The sequence below is a fragment of the Thalassophryne amazonica genome, chromosome 12 (assembly GCF_902500255.1).
Source record: "Thalassophryne amazonica chromosome 12, fThaAma1.1, whole genome shotgun sequence".
NCBI classification, from domain to species: domain Eukaryota; kingdom Metazoa; phylum Chordata; class Actinopteri; order Batrachoidiformes; family Batrachoididae; genus Thalassophryne; species Thalassophryne amazonica.
The window spans coordinates 102,164,288-102,183,062 of NC_047114.1; the positions used below are offsets into that span (position 1 = coordinate 102,164,288).

Below are 18,775 nucleotides of genomic sequence, written 5' to 3' on the forward strand. Positions count from 1 at the left end.
TCACAGTGGACATGCACCTAAGATGAAAATGTCAGACCCCTCCATGATTTCTAAGTGGGAGAACTTGCAAAACTGCAGGGTGTTCAAATACTTATTTTCTTCACTGTATATATATATATATATATATATATATATATATATATATATATATATATATATATATATATATATATATATATATATATATATATATATACGTCCTTGTAGATGGGACAGATGCCAGTCCACCACAAGTCACGCCCCCAACCATAGCTGGTCCCCATTTACAGCTGGGTGGACGGAGATAATGTATATCAAACGTCTGGTCCAAGGACAGGTCTATAGGTTTGTGGTCCAACTCCCGTTCCACAGAGCTTCCTGCTCTACAAAGAACATTTAATGTGATCATTTTTGTAGACTAATAAGATAACAGACATCAATATGGGCTGAAATATATATATATATTAAATGTAATTAAATAACACCTGCAATATGTTAATAAACAAACAAATAAATAAATGGATTTTAATTTCCATGGTTCAGTGTTTTGGTGTTTTTGGACCTTTGCAGTGTTTTTGGTCTATTCAACCAACTGAGAGCCAATCAGCACTTCAATCAATTAGAAGTCATTTTTCCCATCATGCACTGAGGTGATGCTGATGTCACAGCGCTGTGTGAGAAGCTGTAAACACAAAGGTCCTCATGTGACTTCTGTGACTGTCACAGCGCGTGTTTGTGGCCACAGGAAGTCACATGACACTGCAGAGTGTCAACACAGAGACTCGATCGATAATATCAGAAATAACAGAGTTCATTTTTATTTGTACTGAATTTACAGCATTACATTTGTTTTGTCTTTGAAATTAAAAAGTAGAAGACAGTTACAGTTAAAATTGTTTCCTGTGCATGTGAGCATGCACAAGAAGGAGGAATCGAAGTGAATCAGATAAACAGAGAACTTTTGTTCAGTCTGTAGCCAAACCACAGCCACAGTATTACAGCTGGAGTACTACCTCATCACCATGGCAACCACCTCACATACGCACACAGGTGACGTGAGCGACACCCACACAAACCGCAGACCAGATTTACCTAAAAACCTGTCAGGGGACAAAAACAGCCAAAAAAGAGGACAAAAACAAACCAAACAAGAGGACAAAACAAATGCACAAGAGGGGAAAACAAACAAACAAAAGGATGAAAACAAGCAAAACAAACAAGAGGCCAAAACAAACAAAAAAGAGGACAAAACAAACAAGCAAGAGGACAAAGACAAGCAAAACAAAAAACTGGACAAAACAAACAAACAAGAGGCCAAAAACAAACAAGAAGACACAAACATGTCAAACTAAAAATAGGACAAAAACAAACAAGAGGCCAAAAACAAGCAAAACTAAAAAGGGCCAAAAACAAACAAAACAAACACAGGGCAAAAACAAACAAAAAACAAGAGGACAAAAATAACCAAACAAGATGACAAAAACAAACAAAACAAAAAAAAAGACAAAAACAAGCAAAAAAATAAAAAGGAAAAAACAAACCAATGAGGAAAAAAACAAGCAAAACAAAGGACAAAAACATGCAAAACTAATGAAGGAAAAAACTAATAAGGACAAAAACAAATGCACAAAAGGAGAAAACAAACAAACAAGAGGACAAAAACAAACCAAACAAGAGGACAAAACAAATGCACAAGAGGGAAAAAACAAACAAACAAAAGGACGAAAACAAACAAGAGGCCAAAACAAACAAAACAAAAAAGAGGACAAAACAAACAAGCAAGAGGACAAACACAAGCAAAACAAAAAACTGGACAAAACAAACAAATAAGAGAACCAAAAACAAACAAGAAGACACAGGTCAAAAACAAAACAAACAAGAGGATAAAACAAAGAAGCAAGAGGACAAAACATGCAAAAACAAAGAAGGAAAAACCAAACAAATAAGGAAAAAATAAGCAAAACAAAAAAGAGGATAAAAACAAACAGACACGAGGCCAAAAACAAACAAGAGGACAAAAACAAGCAAAACAGACAAGAAGACAAAAACAAAACAAACAAGACATCAAAACAAACACACAAGAGGACAGAAACAACCAAAAAAGACAAAAACAAGAAAACAAAAAAGGGAAAAAACAAACAAGAGGACAAAAACAAGCAAATGAGAACAAAAACAAGCAAAACAAAAAAGGGGCCAAAAACAAACAGGTCAAAAACAGAACAAATAAAATGACGAAAACAACCAAAACAAACAAGAGGACAAAACAACCAAAAGAGGATAGAAACAACCAAAAAAAAAAAAAGACAAAAACCAGCAAAACAAAAAAAGGGAACAAAAACAAACAAACAACAGGATAAAAAAAACAAAACTAAAAAGGGCAAAAACAAACAAACAAGGACAAAAACAAGCAAAACTAAAAAAAAAAGAGGACAAAAACAAACAAGAGGTCAAAAGCAACACAAATAAAAGGCACCAAAACAAAACAAAGGCAAAAATAACCCAAACAAACAACAGGACAAAAATGAGCAAAATTTAAAAAGGATAAAAACAAACAAACAAGAGGACAACAAACAAAACAAAAAAGAGGCCAAAAACAAGCAAAACAAAAAAGGGCCAAAAACAAACAAAACAAACACAGGACAAAAACAAACAAAAAACAAGAGGACAAAAATAACCAAACAAGATGACAAAAACAAACAAAAAAAAAGACAAAAACAAGCAAAAAAATAAAAAGGAAAAAACAAACCAATGAGGAAAAAAACAAGCAAAACAAAGGACAAAAACATGCAAAACTAATGAAGGAAAAAACTAATAAGGACAAAAACAAATGCACAAAAGGAGAAAACAAACAAACAAGAGGACAAACACAAGCAAAGACGACAAAAACAAACCAAACAAGAGGACAAAACAAATGCACAAGAGGGAAAAAACAAACAAACAAAAGGACGAAAACAAACAAGAGGCCAAAACAAACAAAACAAAAAAGAGGACAAAACAAACAAGCAAGAGGACAAACACAAGCAAAACAAAAAACTGGACAAAACAAACAAATAAGAGAACCAAAAACAAACAAGAAGACACAAACAAGTCAAATTAAAAAGGGCCAAAAACACAGGACAAAAACAAACAAACAAAAAAAAAAACAAGAGAACAAAAATAACCAAACAAGATGACAAAAACAAACAAAACAAAAAGGGACAAAAACAAGCAAAAAATAAAGAGGAAAAAACAAACAAATGAGGAAAAAAACAAGCAAAACAAAGGACAAAAACATGCAAAACTAATGAAGGAAAAAACTAATAAGGACAAAAATAAATGCACAAAAGGAGAAAACAAACAAACAAGAGGACAAACACAAGCAAAACAAAAAAGAGGACAAAACAAAAAAGAGGCCAAAAACAAACAAGAAGACATAAACAAGCAAAACTAAAAAAAGGACAAAAACAAACAAGAGGCCAAAAACAAGTAAAACTAAAAAGGGCCAAAAACAATCAAAACAAACACAGGATTTGTCAAACAAACAAACAAACAAAAAACAAGAGGACAAAAATAACAAAACAAGATGACAAAACAAACAAAACAAAAAGGACAAAAACAAGCAAAAAGTATAGAAACAACCAAAAAATAAGACAAAAACAAACAAAACAAAAAAGAGGACAAAAACAAACCAGAGGCCAAAAACAAGCAAAACAAACAAGAGGACAAAAACAAACAAAACAAACAAGAGGACAAAAAAGCCACATAAGAAGACAAAAACAAACAAAACAAAAAAGAGGACAAAACAACTAAAAAAGTACAGAAACAACCAAAAAACTAAGACAAAAACAAACAAAACAAAAAGGGGACAAAAACAAACACACAAGAGGACAAAAACAAGCAAAACTAAAAAAGGACAAAAACAACCAAACAAAAAGAAGACAAAAACAAACAACAGGTCAAAAACAAAACAAACAAGAGGATAAAACAAAGAAACAAGAGGACAAAACATGCAAAAACAAAGAAGGAAAAACCAAACAAATAAGGAAAAAATAAGCAAAACAAAAAAGAGGATAAAAACAAACAGACACGAGGCCAAAAACAAACAAGAGGACAAAAACAAGCAAAACAGACAAGAAGACAAAAACAAAACAAACAAGACATCAAAACAAACACACAAGAGGACAGAAACAACCAAAAAAGACAAAAAACAAGAAAACAAAAAAGGGAAAAAACAAACAAGAGGACAAAAACAAGCAAATGAGAACAAAAACAAGCAAAACAAAAAAAGGGGCCAAAAACAAACAACAGGTCAAAAACAGAACAAATAAAATGACGAAAACAACCAAAACAAACAAGAGGACAAAACAACCAAAAGAGGATAGAAACAACAACAACAACAACAAAAAAGACAAAAACCAGCGAAACAAAAAAAGGGAACAAAAACAAACAAACAACAGGATAAAAAAAAAACTAAAAAGGGCAAAAACAAACAAACAAGGACAAAAACAAGCAAAAGTAAAAAAAAAAGAGGACAAAAACAAACAAGAGGTCAAAAGCAACACAAATAAAAGGCACCAAAACAAAACAAAGGCAAAAATAACCCAAACAAACAACAGGACAAAAATGAGCAAAATTTAAAAAGGATAAAAACAAACAAACAAGAGGACAACAAACAAAACAAAAAAGAGGACAAAAACAAGCAAAACAAAAAAGGACAAAAACAACCAAAAAAGAGGACAAAAGCAACCAAAACAAACAAGAGGGTAGAAACAACCAAAAAAAGATGTCAAAAACAAGCAAAACAAAAGAACAAAAACAACCAAAAAAGAGGACAAAAACAACCAAACAAGAGGACAAAAACACACCAAACAAACAAACAGGACAAAAACAAACAAACAAGAAGACAAAAAATAAACAACAACAAAACAAACTTGAGGGAGTTTTTCTTGAACACCTTCACAGACATGTTTGTTGGGGTGGGGGGGTGTGAGGTCAGATCCACCGGACAGCCTGGGAGCAAATTACGAGGTCTGTTAGAAAAGTATCGTACCTTTTTATTTTTTTCAAAAACTATATGGATTTGATTCATATGTTTTTACGTCAGCCAAGCTTGAACCTTTGTGCGCATGCGTGAGTTTTTCCACGCCTGTCGGTTGCGTCATTCGCCTGTGGGCAGGCTTTGAGTGAGCACTGCTCCACCCCTCTCGTCATTGTTTCATTGTGAGGAAATGGTGGAATGATTTGGCCTTTTTTTCCATTAGAATTTTTTTAGAAACTGTTAGAGACAGGCAGCTGGAAACCATTCGGAAAATTTATCTGGCTTTCGGTGAAAATTTTATGGGCTTCACAGAGAATAAGGAGTGTTACTACAGCTTTAAGGACGGCCCACAATGGCGCACGGCGCGCCGCGCTCCGAGCCGCCATCGAGAGGCAGAAACCACCACATCATTTCTAAACGGATGGCTGTGTGGAGCCGGGACCGTCGTGAGCAATTTCTCTGGTTATCACAAGAGCTGGACATCAGCCATTTTCCGGCAGATTTCACTTTTAACAAGAGATTTTGTCATGGAAAGCCGCGCGGAGGCTTCGCGCGTCACGACCGATTCGCTGATGAAGCGAGACAAAGGAAAATTGTGGAGAGCTGGGCATGTCCCAACTTGTCCTCTAACATTCCGAAACGGAGGTGTTCTTTGTCTCGCTTCATCAGCGAATCGGTCGTGATGCGCGAAGCCTCCGCGCGGCTTTCCATGACAAAATCTATTGTTAAAAGTGAAATCTGCCGGAAAATGGCTGATATCCAGCTCTTGTGATAACCAGAGAAATTACACACGACGGCCCCGGCTCCACACAGCCATCCGTTTAGAAATGATGTGGTGTTTTCTGCCTCTCGATGGCGGCTCGGAGCGCGGCGCGTCGAGCGCCATTGTGGGCCATCCTTAAAGCTGTAGTAACACTCGTAGTAACTAGTAACGGGCCAACAGTCATGCCCATGCCAGGACAAGGGCCAGGATCAAAATGACCGCCAGCCTCCTCAGGGCACACTTTCATTGTCTTCACAACTTAAGGGTCAGCCCTTTGAGGGCCTGTTACATCACTGTGCCCTGTGCTGTGCTCCACAGTGTGGCCTGCCTGAGGAAGGAGGCGGCCTCAGAGAGCATCACACATGGACTGGGACAATCTGGCCATCTTCCCAGCGGTCGGCTGGTCAGGGACCAATATGTGTTCATTTTTGTAAACATGCATGCTTTAAATTTCAGCTAAATACGTCCCACAGTGGCAGAGACACATGCTGTGAATTTCAGCTAAATATGTTGAATTTAAAGGTTTTTTTGTTTTTTTGGATGAACTTCAGGTTCAGTTGTAATATTGGTGGAAAAACAGTGAAAAAAAAAAAAAAAAGACAAAAATGAAAACTTTCATGACAAAACAATTTTTCACTTTGTGGACTGATGATTTTTGTTTTTCTTTTTTTGTTTTGTTCTTTGTTGTTTTTTAATGCTGGAACAAAGTGCCATCACAAAGCTCCACCCCCTTTTGTAAGTTCTGCTTTGACAGCTTGTGGTTTAACGGTAATCAGACTGCAGACACGAGGCGACGCACACGTAAGTCTTTACACTCCTGTTTTCCTTCTTTTTCAAACCAAAAGAACTCTGTGATAAGGTTCCCGGTCCTGAAGTGAAGAACTTTAAGGATCTTAATGGAAGCAGAGTTCAGTGTGGAACGAGAGGAGCACATGGATCAGAAGGTTCAACATTGTGTTTCTGCATCTTGTGATGTCATAAGGCAAATATTTTTCGTCAGAGCTGACTGAAAGTTTAATCCACATTTTGACATCAATGGACCATCTGTCCACAAAAAGTCTCCAAACAGACAGAACCGTCTAATGTTCATAAAATGGATGAATGAATGAGACTGTCCACAAAAGTACTTTTACTCTGTAATAGTACTCATGGTATTGCAGTAATGTAACGATTTATGATGTTTTTGTAAAAATGCTGCATTTTGTTCATTGTTCTTCCTCTCAAGGTCACTGTGCTCCACATAGAACAAGCTCTGACATCACATGGCCTCCATGGCTGCCATGACAACGCTCTTTCCCCTTGAGGTACTGAATGATGACATCATAATATTCAAATATCACTGAAATGGTCATTTGTTCTGTCTGGTATCTGGTGGGGGAAAATGTGTTTTTAAAACTGTTTTGTGACTTCACAGTACTGTGATAGTGTGAGCAGATACAGAGCATCCAAAAAGCAATTCACTTTTCCACATTTTGTTATTTTACAGCCTTATTCCCAAATGGATGAAATTCATTTTACCCCTCAAAATTCTACACACAACACCCCATAATGACAACATGAAAAAAAAATATTTTTGCAAATTAAAAAAATAAATACATTTAAAAAATTAATAAATCACATGTCCATAAGTATTCACAGCCTTTGCTCAATACTTTGTTGATGCACCTTTGGCAGCAATTCCAGCCTCAAGTCTTCTTGAATATGATGCCACAAGCTTGGTGCACCTATCTTTGGGCAGTTTGGTCCATTCCTCTCTGCAGCACCTCTCAAGCTCCATCAGGTTGGATGGGGAGCGTCGGTGCACAGACATTTTCAGATCTCTCCAGAGATGTTCAGTCAGATTCAGGTCTGGGCTCTGGCTGGAACACTCAAGGACATTCACAGAGTTGTCCTGAAGACACTCCTTTTGAAATCTCTGTGTGCTTAGGGTCATTGTCTTGCTGAAAGATGAACCGTCGCCCCAGTCTGAGGTCCAGAGCGCTCTGGAGCAGATTTTCATCCAGGATGTCTCTGTACATTTCTGCATTCATCTTTCCCTCAATCCTGACTAGTCTCCCAGTTCCTGCTGCTGAAAAACATCCCCACAGCATGATGCTGCCACCACCATGCTTCACTGTAGGGATGGTGTCTGGTTTCCTCCAAACATGACGCCAAAGAGTTCAATCTTTGTCTCATCAGACCAGAGAATTTTGTTTCTCCTGGTCTGAAAGTCCTTCAGGTGTCTTTTGTCAAACTCCAGGTGGGCTGCCATGTGCCTTTTACTAAGGAGTGGCTTCTGTCTGGACACTCTACCATACAGGCCTGATTAAGCGCCTTGGGGCAACTGTTTGTTGTGATTTGGCGCTATATAAAAAAACTGATTGATTGATTGATTGATTGATTGATTGATTGATTGATTGATTGATTGGTGGATTGCTGCAGAGATGGTTGTCCTTCTGGAAGGTTCTCCTCTCTCCACAGAGGAATGCTGGAGCTCTGACAGAGTGACCATCAGGTTCTTGGTCACCTCCCTGACTAAGGTCCTTCTCCCTCGATTGCTCAGTTTAGACGGGCGTCCAGCTCTAGGAAGAGTCCTGGTGGATCTGAACTTCTTCCATTTACAGATGGTGGAGGCCACTGTGCTCATTGGGACCTTCAAAGCAGCAGAAATGTTTCTGTCCCCTTCCCCAGATTTGTGCCTCCAGACAATCCTGTCTCTGAGGTCTACAGACAATTCCTTTGACTTCATGCTTGGTTTGTGCTCTGACTGTCAACTGTGGGACCTTATATGGAGACAGGTGTGTGTCTTTACAAATCATGTCCAATCAACTGTATTTACTCCAGGTGGACTCCAATTAAGGTGTAGAAACATCTCGAGGATGATCAGTGGAAACAGGAGACACCTGAGAAAAATTTTGAGCTTCACGGCAAAGACTGTGAATATTTATAGACGTGATTTTTTTTAGTTTTATATATATATATATATATATTTTTTGAAATGAATGATGGCATTAAAACGTCAGACCTGCTTATGTGTTTTTTTGGCTTTATTTGACGTCAGGATGTAGCACCAGAGCAGCTGGCTTCCTGTTAGCATGGTTAGCATGCTTCAGCGGTACTTTGAGCATAATGTTAGCATGAGCAGGACAATCGCTGAGTTTGAACGTATCGCACTCCTGCCACATCTGTGTAGTCGCAGTGTGTGAAACTAACAAACATCGCTTCAAACAAATTAATGTCATGTTTCAATCAGTCGTCTGGAGAAGAAGAAGAAAAATATTAACAAAAATCCAGCCATTAAAAAAGCAGCAACTAGAAAATGACAGTTGGGCTAAAATAAGAAATCTTACAAACCGCTCCGGGGGCCCGAGCCACACGTTAGATGCATTGACTGCAGACTTATTGTCCTGTCCATCACCCCTCACAGTATTTGATATGATGTCAACGACAAGTGCTTCTATGACATCATCAAATTAGAGCCATTATGATGTCATAATTTCACACTGAAAACTTTGATGTCAACACTTAGTGCCCCTGCTGAGCTTCCTTGTGGGACACGAGCCCACAAAGTCATTTGAAAACATTCTTCATTTTCTTCCATGTTCTTGTCTATCTACTGTGGATAGATAGATAGGGCTCTCTGTTGGGACTGTTTACACAGAGACTGCTACCTGCTGCTTTGGACTTTGAACTAATAGTCTTTTTCAAGACTTTTTTACTTTTTTACCTTTTTATTTTTTTTTTTTTTTTTTTTTTTTTTTTTTTTTTTTTTTTTTTTTACTTTTTTACTTGCCTCTACTGGTGGTTGGCTCTCACTGCGGTATTGTATCACTTCTTGTTCCGGAGCACAGCGGTGTTTTTCTGTATCTGTTAGCTGTTTGATCTGCGCAGTTAGATTGATCTAGTTATCTAGATTACGATTTGTTTCCCAGTGTAATCTTTACGTGCCTTAACTAAAGCACTCCTTCTGCTGAATCACCTCTAAATTATTTACACATTATTCGCTTTGCGTGTTTTTAGGAATCCGCTAGCTTAGCGTAGCTACTAGCTCTTAGCCGATTTAGCATGGCGGCTTCTCCTGTCTCTCCCGCACTTTTCTGCTCTGGGTGTGAAATGTTTAGTTATTCCTCGGCCTCCTTTAGCAGTAATGGTACTTGTAATAAGTGTAGCTTATTCGTAGCCTTGGAGGCCAGGCTGGGCGAATTGGAGACTCGGCTCCGCACCGTGGAAAATTCTACAGCTAGCAAGGCCCCTGTAGTCGGTGCGGACCAAGGTAGCTTAGCCGCCGTTAGTTCCCCCCTGGCAGATCCCGAGCAGCCGGGAAAGCAGGCCGACTGGGTGACTGTGAGGAGGAAGCGTAGCCCTAAACAGAAGCCCCGTGTACACCGCCAACCCGTTCACATCTTTAACCGTTTTTCCCCACTCGACGATACACCCGCCGAGGATCAAACTCTGGTTATTGGCGACTCTGTTTTGAGAAATGTGAAGTTAGCGACACCAGCAACCATAGTCAATTGTCTTCCGGGGGCCAGAGCAGGCGACATTGAAGGAAATTTGAAACTGCTGGCTAAGGCTAAGCGTAAATTTGGTAAGATTGTAATTCACGTCGGCAGTAATGACACCCGGTTACGCCAATCGGAGGTCACTAAAATTAACATTGAATCGGTGTGTAACTTTGCAAAAACAATGTCGGACTCTGTAGTTTTCTCTGGGCCCCTCCCCAATCAGACCGGGAGTGACATGTTTAGCCGCATGTTCTCCTTGAATTGCTGGCTGTCTGAGTGGTGTCCAAAAAATGAGGTGGGCTTCATAGATAATTGGCAAAGCTTCTGGGGAAAACCTGGTCTTGTTAGGAGAGACGGCAGCCATCCCACTTTGGATGGAGCAGCTCTCATTTCTAGAAATCTGGCCAATTTTCTTAAATCCTCCAAACCGTGACTATCCAGGGTTGGGACCAGGAAGCAGAGTTGTAGTCTTACACACCTCTCTGCAGCTTCTCTCCCCCTGCCATCCCCTCATTACCCCATCCCCGTAGAGACGGTGCCTGCTCCCAGACTACCAATAACCAGCAAAAATCTATTTAAGCATAAAAATTCAAAAAGAAAAAATAATATAGCACCTTCAACTGCACCACAGACTAAAACAGTTAAATGTGGTCTATTAAACATTAGGTCTCTCTCTTCTAAGTCCCTGTTGGTAAATGATATAATAATTGATCAACATATTGATTTATTCTGCCTAACAGAAACCTGGTTACAGCAGGATGAATATGTTAGTTTAAATGAGTCAACACCCCCGAGTCACACTAACTGTCAGAATGCTCGTAGCACGGGCCGGGGTGGAGGATTAGCAGCAATCTTCCATTCCAGCTTATTAATTAATCCAAAACCCAGACAGAGCTTTAATTCATTTGAAAGCTTGTCTCTTAGTCTTGTCCATCCAAATTGGAAGTCCCAAAAACCAGTTTTATTTGTTATTATCTATCGTCCACCTGGTCGTTACTGTGAGTTTCTCTGTGAATTTTCAGACCTTTTGTCTGACTTAGTGCTTAGCTCAGATAAGATAATTATAGTGGGCGATTTTAACATCCACACAGATGCTGAGAATGACAGCCTCAACACTGCATTTAATCTATTATTAGACTCTATTGGCTTTGCTCAAAAAGTAAATGAGTCCACCCACCACTTTAATCATATCTTAGATCTTGTTCTGACTTATGGTATGGAAATAGAAGACTTAACAGTATTCCCTGATAACTCCCTTCTGTCTGATCATTTCTTAATAACATTTACATTTACTCTGATGGACTACCCAGCAGTGGGGAATAAGTTTCATTACACTAGAAGTCTTTCAGAAAGCGCTGTAACTAGGTTTAAGGATATGATTCCTTCTTTATGTTCTCTAATGCCATATACCAACACAGTGCAGAGTAGCTACCTAAACTCTGTAAGGGAGATAGAGTATCTCGTCAATAGTTTTACATCCTCATTGAAGACAACTTTGGATGCTGTAGCTCCTCTGAAAAAGAGAGCTTTAAATCAGAAGTGTCTGACTCCGTGGTATAACTCACAAACTCGTAGCTTAAAGCAGATAACCCGTAAGTTGGAGAGGAAATGGCGTCTCACTAATTTAGAAGATCTTCACTTAGCCTGGAAAAAGAGTCTGTTGCTCTATAAAAAAGCCCTTCGTAAAGCTAGGACATCTTTCTACTCATCACTAATTGAAGAAAATAAGAACAACCCCAGGTTTCTTTTCAGCACTGTAGCCAGGCTGACAAAGAGTCAGAGCTCTATTGAGCTGAGTATTCCATTAACTTTAACTAGTAATGACTTCATGACTTTCTTTGCTAACAAAATTTTAACTATTAGAGAAAAAATTACTCATAACCATCCCAAAGACGTATCGTTATCTTTGGCTGCTTTCAGTGATGCCGGTATTTGGTTAGACTCTTTCTCTCCGATTGTTCTGTCTGAGTTATTCTCATTAGTTACTTCATCCAAACCATCAACATGTTTATTAGACCCCATTCCTACCAGGCTGCTCAAGGAAGCCCTACCATTATTTAATGCTTCGATCTTAAATATGATCAATCTATCTTTGTTAGTTGGCTATGTACCACAGGCTTTTAAGGTGGCAGTAATTAAACCATTACTTAAAAAGCCATCACTTGACCCAGCTATCTTAGCTAATTATAGGCCAATCTCCAACCTTCCTTTTCTCTCAAAAATTCTTGAAAGGGTAGTTGTAAAACAGCTAACTGATCATCTGCAGAGGAATGGTCTATTTGAAGAGTTTCAGTCAGGTTTTAGAATTCATCATAGTACAGAAACAGCATTAGTGAAGGTTACAAATGATCTTCTTATGGCCTCGGACAGTGGACTCATCTCTGTGCTTGTTCTGTTAGATCTCAGTGCTGCTTTTGATACTGTTGACCATAAAATTTTATTACAGAGATTAGAGCATGCCATAGGTATTAAAGGCACTGCGCTGCGGTGGTTTGAATCATATTTGTCTAATAGATTACAATTTGTTCATGTAAATGGGGAATCTTCTTCACAGACTAAAGTTAATTATGGAGTTCCACAAGGTTCTGTGCTAGGACCAATTTTATTCACTTTATACATGCTTCCCTTAGGCAGTATTATTAGACGGTATTGCTTAAATTTTCATTGTTACGCAGATGATACCCAGCTTTATCTATCCATGAAGCCAGAGGACACACACCAATTAGCTAAACTGCAGGATTGTCTTACAGACATAAAGACATGGATGACCTCTAATTTCCTGCTTTTAAACTCAGATAAAACTGAAGTTATTGTACTTGGCCCCACAAATCTTAGAAACATGGTGTCTAACCAGATCCTTACTCTGGATGGCATTACCCTGACCTCTAGTAATACTGTGAGAAATCTTGGAGTCATTTTTGATCAGGATATGTCATTCAAAGTGCATATTAAACAAATATGTAGGACTGCTTTTTTGCATTTACGCAATATCTCTAAAATCAGAAAGGTCTTGTCTCAGAGTGATGCTGAAAAACTAATTCATGCATTTATTTCCTCTAGGCTGGACTATTGTAATTCATTATTATCAGGTTGTCCTAAAAGTTCCCTAAAAAGCCTTCAGTTAATTCAAAATGCTGCAGCTAGAGTACTGACGGGGACTAGAAGGAGAGAGCATATCTCACCCATATTGGCCTCTCTTCATTGGCTTCCTGTTAATTCTAGAATAGAATTTAAAATTCTTCTTCTTACTTATAAGGTTTTGAATAATCAGGTCCCATCTTATCTTAGGGACCTCGTAGTACCATATTACCCCAATAGAGCGCTTCGCTCTCAGACTGCAGGCTTACTTGTAGTTCCTAGGGTTTGTAAGAGTAGAATGGGAGGCAGAGCCTTCAGCTTTCAGGCTCCTCTCCTGTGGAACCAGCTCCCAATTCAGATCAGGGAGACAGACACCCTCTCTACTTTTAAGATTAGGCTTAAAACTTTCCTTTTTGCTAAAGCTTATAGTTAGGGCTGGATCAGGTGACCCTGAACCATCCCTTAGTTATGCTGCTATAGACGTAGACTGCTGGGGGGTTCCCATGATGCACTGTTTCTTTTTCTTTTTGCTCTGTATGCACCACTCTGCATTTAATCATTAGTGATCGATCTCTGCTCCCCTCCACAGCATGTCTTTTTCCTGGTTCTCTCCCTCAGCCCCAACCAGTCCCAGCAGAAGACTGCCCCTCCCTGAGCCTGGTTCTGCTGGAGGTTTCTTCCTGTTAAAAGGGAGTTTTTCCTTCCCACTGTAGCCAGGTGCTTGCTCACGGGGGGTCGTTTTGACCGTTGGGGTTTTACATAATTATTGTATGGCCTTGCCTTACAATATAAAGCGCCTTGGGGCAACTGTTTGTTGTGATTTGGCGCTATATAAAAAAATTGATTGATTGATTGATTGATGTTGTCATGGAAAACTTTCATGTTTATGTTGGACGTATCTGCTATATGGACAATGTGTGATCTAGACGGTACTTTAGAACAAATGAGTACTGTTTTTGTTTTGCCGTCAGGATCCACACGGCGAAAACATCACACCCTCGACTGACTACATCGACTACAGCAATGAAGATGACCTGATGTGCGACCGGACCTCAGTGCGTGACTTCCGAGGTTCCTACGAGCCGCCGCTCTTCTGGATGATCACTGTGGTCGGAGGTTTGGGGAACCTGGCGGTGGTTTGGATTTATCTTAACTTCCAGCGGCGGCTCAAGACCATGACGGACATCTACCTGCTGAACCTGGCAGTGGCTGACTTGCTCTTCCTGGTCACCTTGCCTCTGTGGGCAGCCGAGGCTTCCTACGGTTGGAGATTTGGCATCGCCCTCTGCAAGATTAACTCCGCGCTCTACAAGGTCAATCTCTTCAGCAGCATGCTGCTGCTCACCTGTATCAGCATCGACCGCTACATTGTCATTGTGCAAACCACCAAGGCGCAGAACTCCAAGATGGAGCGGCAGCGCCGCAGTCAACAGGTGTGTCTGTTGGTCTGGCTGCTCGCCGTGCTGCTGGCCACACCCGAGTTCATATTCTCCACCCCCAAAGGGAACGAGGACTCCTGGGAGTACTGCAGGTTGGTGTTTCCACCAAATGTGGGGAACCGCACCAAGATCATGGTGCTGTCGCTGCAGGTCAGCGTGGGCTTCTGCCTGCCCTTCATCATCATGGCCTTCTGTTACAGCTTCATCATCGCCACGCTGCTCAAGACCCGGAACTTCCAGAAGCACAAGGCCATGCGTGTCATCCTGGCGGTAGTGGCAGTCTTCATAGTCTCCCAGCTGCCCTACAACTGTGTCCTGGTAACGGAGGCGGTCCAGGCCGCCTATGTGACCATAAGGAAGTGCGAGGAGCTGAAACACTTTGATGTAGCAGGTCAGGTGCTGAAGAGCCTGGCCTACATGCACGCCTGCCTCAACCCCTTCCTCTACGCCTTTGTGGGTGTGCGTTTCCGCCATGACCTGCTGCGGCTGCTGCAGGTGTGCCGCTGCAGCGGTGAGGTCAGTAAAGCAGGTCAGCATCACCGGGTGAGATCAGTGATGTCGGACACAGACACCTCACAGGCGCTGTCACTGTAGCCGCCACCAATGGCGTGACTGTTAACAGGAAGTGAGCTTCCTGTTTGTGCTGCAGCTGCTGCGGTTTGTTTGTGATGGTGACAGATGAGTGAATCAACGCTGCGCTTTTGTCACTCCCACTGCAGTCAAAGATCAAAGTGGAACCCTAACGCACAACAGTTCTGACGTCTGTCCCACAATGCATTGCATCATCAAATGAAAACACACCTGCACCTATCAAAAGTGCACACGCCTGCTGCTCTTTGTCTTTATTTTTTCATGACACCATCAAAGCTTTGAAACGTCTGCTCATTAATGTCAGAGTGAAAACAAAACATCCAAATTGATCATAAATCAGCACTTATATTCATGAAGATGAGCAATTAAACAATCCGTTACTTTATGGAGGCATGAAAGAGTATAAAAACTGTTTTTGATTTGATGTAATCCTTTTTAAAACATGCATGTGGCCTTTTCATTGCCACTGTAGATACTGCAGATCCTGGGTCAGTTTTCTATCATGTCCTGATCATAAATGACTCATCAGACAGGTTCTGAATCAGTTTTGTAGAAAAGCTCATGTGCCATATTTTCGAGAGTAAACATTGCATCTGTTCTCTGGATTATTGCATCTGTAATTTCAGGTTTTTTGTGTGTTGTTCTCATGTACATTTATTATTGGAGTGTATTTTATTTAGTCCCTTGTTACTGAAAAATTCTAAAATAAACGTAAAATAAATAAAGTTATTAATGTTAAAAAAAGAACCTGTGGAGCAGAACTCACAGAACCTCCAAAACTACTACAAAATAACTGACTGTACTTCAGAAAATATGGTACTTTAATGAATGTACGCATTGGAATTTTAAAAAACTGATTTTCAGTGATACAAAAGGCAAAATGTGAATGTAAATATGTCATGTTTATGAATGGAAAATGAATGCAAACAAAGCTGCTTTGATGAAAAAATATTCATTTGTGTTATTATGCCAAAACAGTAATTTTCCACAAAGATGATATTTAAATTTCAGCTTCTGTTTTTTGCAGACGATGTGGCTCTGTTGGTTTCAAATAGTGACCTCAGAGCAAAACTGAGTCCCTAAAAAAGGGCGGAGACAAATTAGGGGACCTGTGTGTTTTGGTTGGGATATGATCATGTGACACTCATCTGCATGCTGCAACTCTTCCTTCCTGTAGGTGTCGCAGTTTGACCTGTAAGAGATGGAATAAAGACATTGGCTCACAGATTAAAAACAAGCACTCTTTATTAATATTCTGAGTGACAACCACATTCAAAAACCCAGCCACTACCACAGACCGCAATTCACAACCGCTACCACAGACCGCAATTCACAACCGCTACCACAGACCGCAATTCACAACCACTACCACAGACCACAATCCACAACCGCTACCACAGACCGCAAACCCCAACCACAAACCTCGGCCACTACCACTATCACAGATCGCAAACTCTGGCCACTACCACAGACCATAAACCACAACCACAGACCACAAACCCTGGCCACTACCACCAACTGCTACCCCAGACCGTAAACCCCAACCACAGACCACAAACCCCGGCCACTACCACCAATAGGTAATACAGACCATAAACCCCTACCATAGACCGCAAACCCTGGCCACTACCACGAACCGCTACTCATCTGAGTCTCACTAAGTAACCATTCAATGGACAAAAAGTCAATGCAACAGGACCCAAAGATCCTCCACAGAATCCTGGGACCAAAGACATCCAGTAGTACACCTTATGTCACAGGAAACATCCGAACCCTAAAGACGTGGACCGTCGTTCTCCTGTAAAAACATCATCATCATTAAACACCTCCGACTTTTGACCTCATGACTCCATAAGTCCTTCTTAGGTGTTTCTGGATCTCAAAGGCTGAAGACCAAAAGACAAGAATGTCACTGCTGAGTTCCGTGAAAAGCTCTACAAGTTCAACACAGGAAGTGATGGAAAGTCTGGATCTTAGTCTGGATCCAGGACAACCCCAAAACACTCTGATTCCTCACAGCTTCTCAAGTGCTGCAATCAGCGTATCCACTGATTTCACAAAGATCACAGCATCATCCTCAAAGTTAGGGTCAGTCAACCTTTCCTCACCAGCAAAACCACACAAGTAACTGGTTTCCACAACTCAACCCAAGACCCAGTCTATGCAAGAACTGAACAGTGTAGGAGCCAGAACAGATCCCAGAGGAACACCGAAATCAGAGGGAAAACTCAAAACTCAGATGCTCTGATGCCACAGATTCCTGCAGCTTTATCTGCCCCCAAATGGTTCAGAACTGACTAGGGATCAACCACCAGAACCCTTGGACCAGAGGAGTCTAGCACCTGGCAGCTCCTCAAAGTTGGTGACCCAAGAGGACAGAACAGCAGACTCCACTGCCAGGACCAAGCCGTTACTGTGACGGGATGAAGCGTGGGTTTGGCGGGATTCAGGGTTTTGATTCTTCCATAAGCAGGCCAAAGGTCACTAGACCACAGAGCCAAACACTGTGGACAACTGAAAACAGGAACCATCTTGTTAGTGTGACACCAACCCACCGAGCCAGACAGGTCAAAGGTCACAAACAATGAAAAGTGACAAAAACAGAAGTGAAAATGTTTCTGCTGCAAAAACTCACATCATCATTAAATTTAGCTTTTTTTTACTTATTTAGGCCAAATTCACAAAACATCTCTGTGAGCTTCGTGCATGAGCAGGTCCCAGAGAGAACTGGAGAAGCATTGTCATGGTTACAGACAAACATCGGCTTGATCACAGAAACAGTTGGGAAACAGAGTTAGCGTCCAAAACCAGGGGCGCACCCATACCAACCAGCCAACCATAACGCTTTGTGATGTCACCGCTTTTAGTCATCACCAGGTGAAGAGGACACCACACTGATAATGTGGCCACAAAGAAACAGTGATGAATGAATGAGTGTTAGCACCACACGGGCTCAGGGACACAGACAGCAGGGGTTCGAAAGAAACCAGATGTTACTAAGTGGGACGAGGTGAACTGTTTCCAACTCAACAAACAGAATCAAAGCGGCTGAAACGTTTTATAGAGGAGACGATGAACTGAGGGCTTCATGGAACCAGACGCTGAGGCCCTGGAAAGGATTGCAGGCATGATCCCCGACATCCCTGTCCGTAAGCCCTCAAATCCCCTCAGTACAGTGCTTTTTGGAAGGTTTGGAAATGTTTGGATTTAGTCCGTTTGTCCGGGGTTCAACTCGCTGCAGGGTAACGCTTTGGACCATCTCTCATATCAATATTATCAGCAAATTCTGATCAGTGGTTCATTCAGTTTGAAACATGGTCCACATCGTCCGTTTTCATGTGTGTATCTGTTGTATGCTGTTTGTTCATCCGGTGTGTGTGTGTTGGCTGTTGACCTGTGTTGACCCGCGTGGCTGTTTCCCGGC

General features: G+C 40.8%; 1 protein-coding gene across 1 annotated transcript; it reads left to right on the forward strand.

Annotated features, from left to right (window-relative positions):
* The first annotated feature begins 6,522 nt into the window (after positions 1-6,522).
* ccr9a (chemokine (C-C motif) receptor 9a) lies at positions 6,523-16,294 on the forward strand. Its single transcript, XM_034183822.1, has 3 exons — positions 6,523-6,560; positions 6,985-7,063; positions 14,293-16,294. The coding sequence occupies exons 2-3, from the start codon at positions 7,022-7,024 to the stop codon at positions 15,352-15,354; spliced, it is 1,104 nt and encodes a 367-aa protein (XP_034039713.1). The 5' UTR covers positions 6,523-6,560; positions 6,985-7,021; the 3' UTR covers positions 15,355-16,294.
* Positions 16,295-18,775: the final 2,481 nt, after the last annotated feature.

Excerpts from the sequence above, each read along its gene's own strand:
- ccr9a (XM_034183822.1), top strand. The coding sequence starts at position 7,022 with ATGGCCTCCATGGCTGCCATGACAACGCTCTTTCCCCTTGAG. Across the intron at positions 7,064-14,292 it reads CAACGCTCTTTCCCCTTGAG|GATCCACACGGCGAAAACAT; the intron begins GTACTGAATGAT and ends TTTTGCCGTCAG.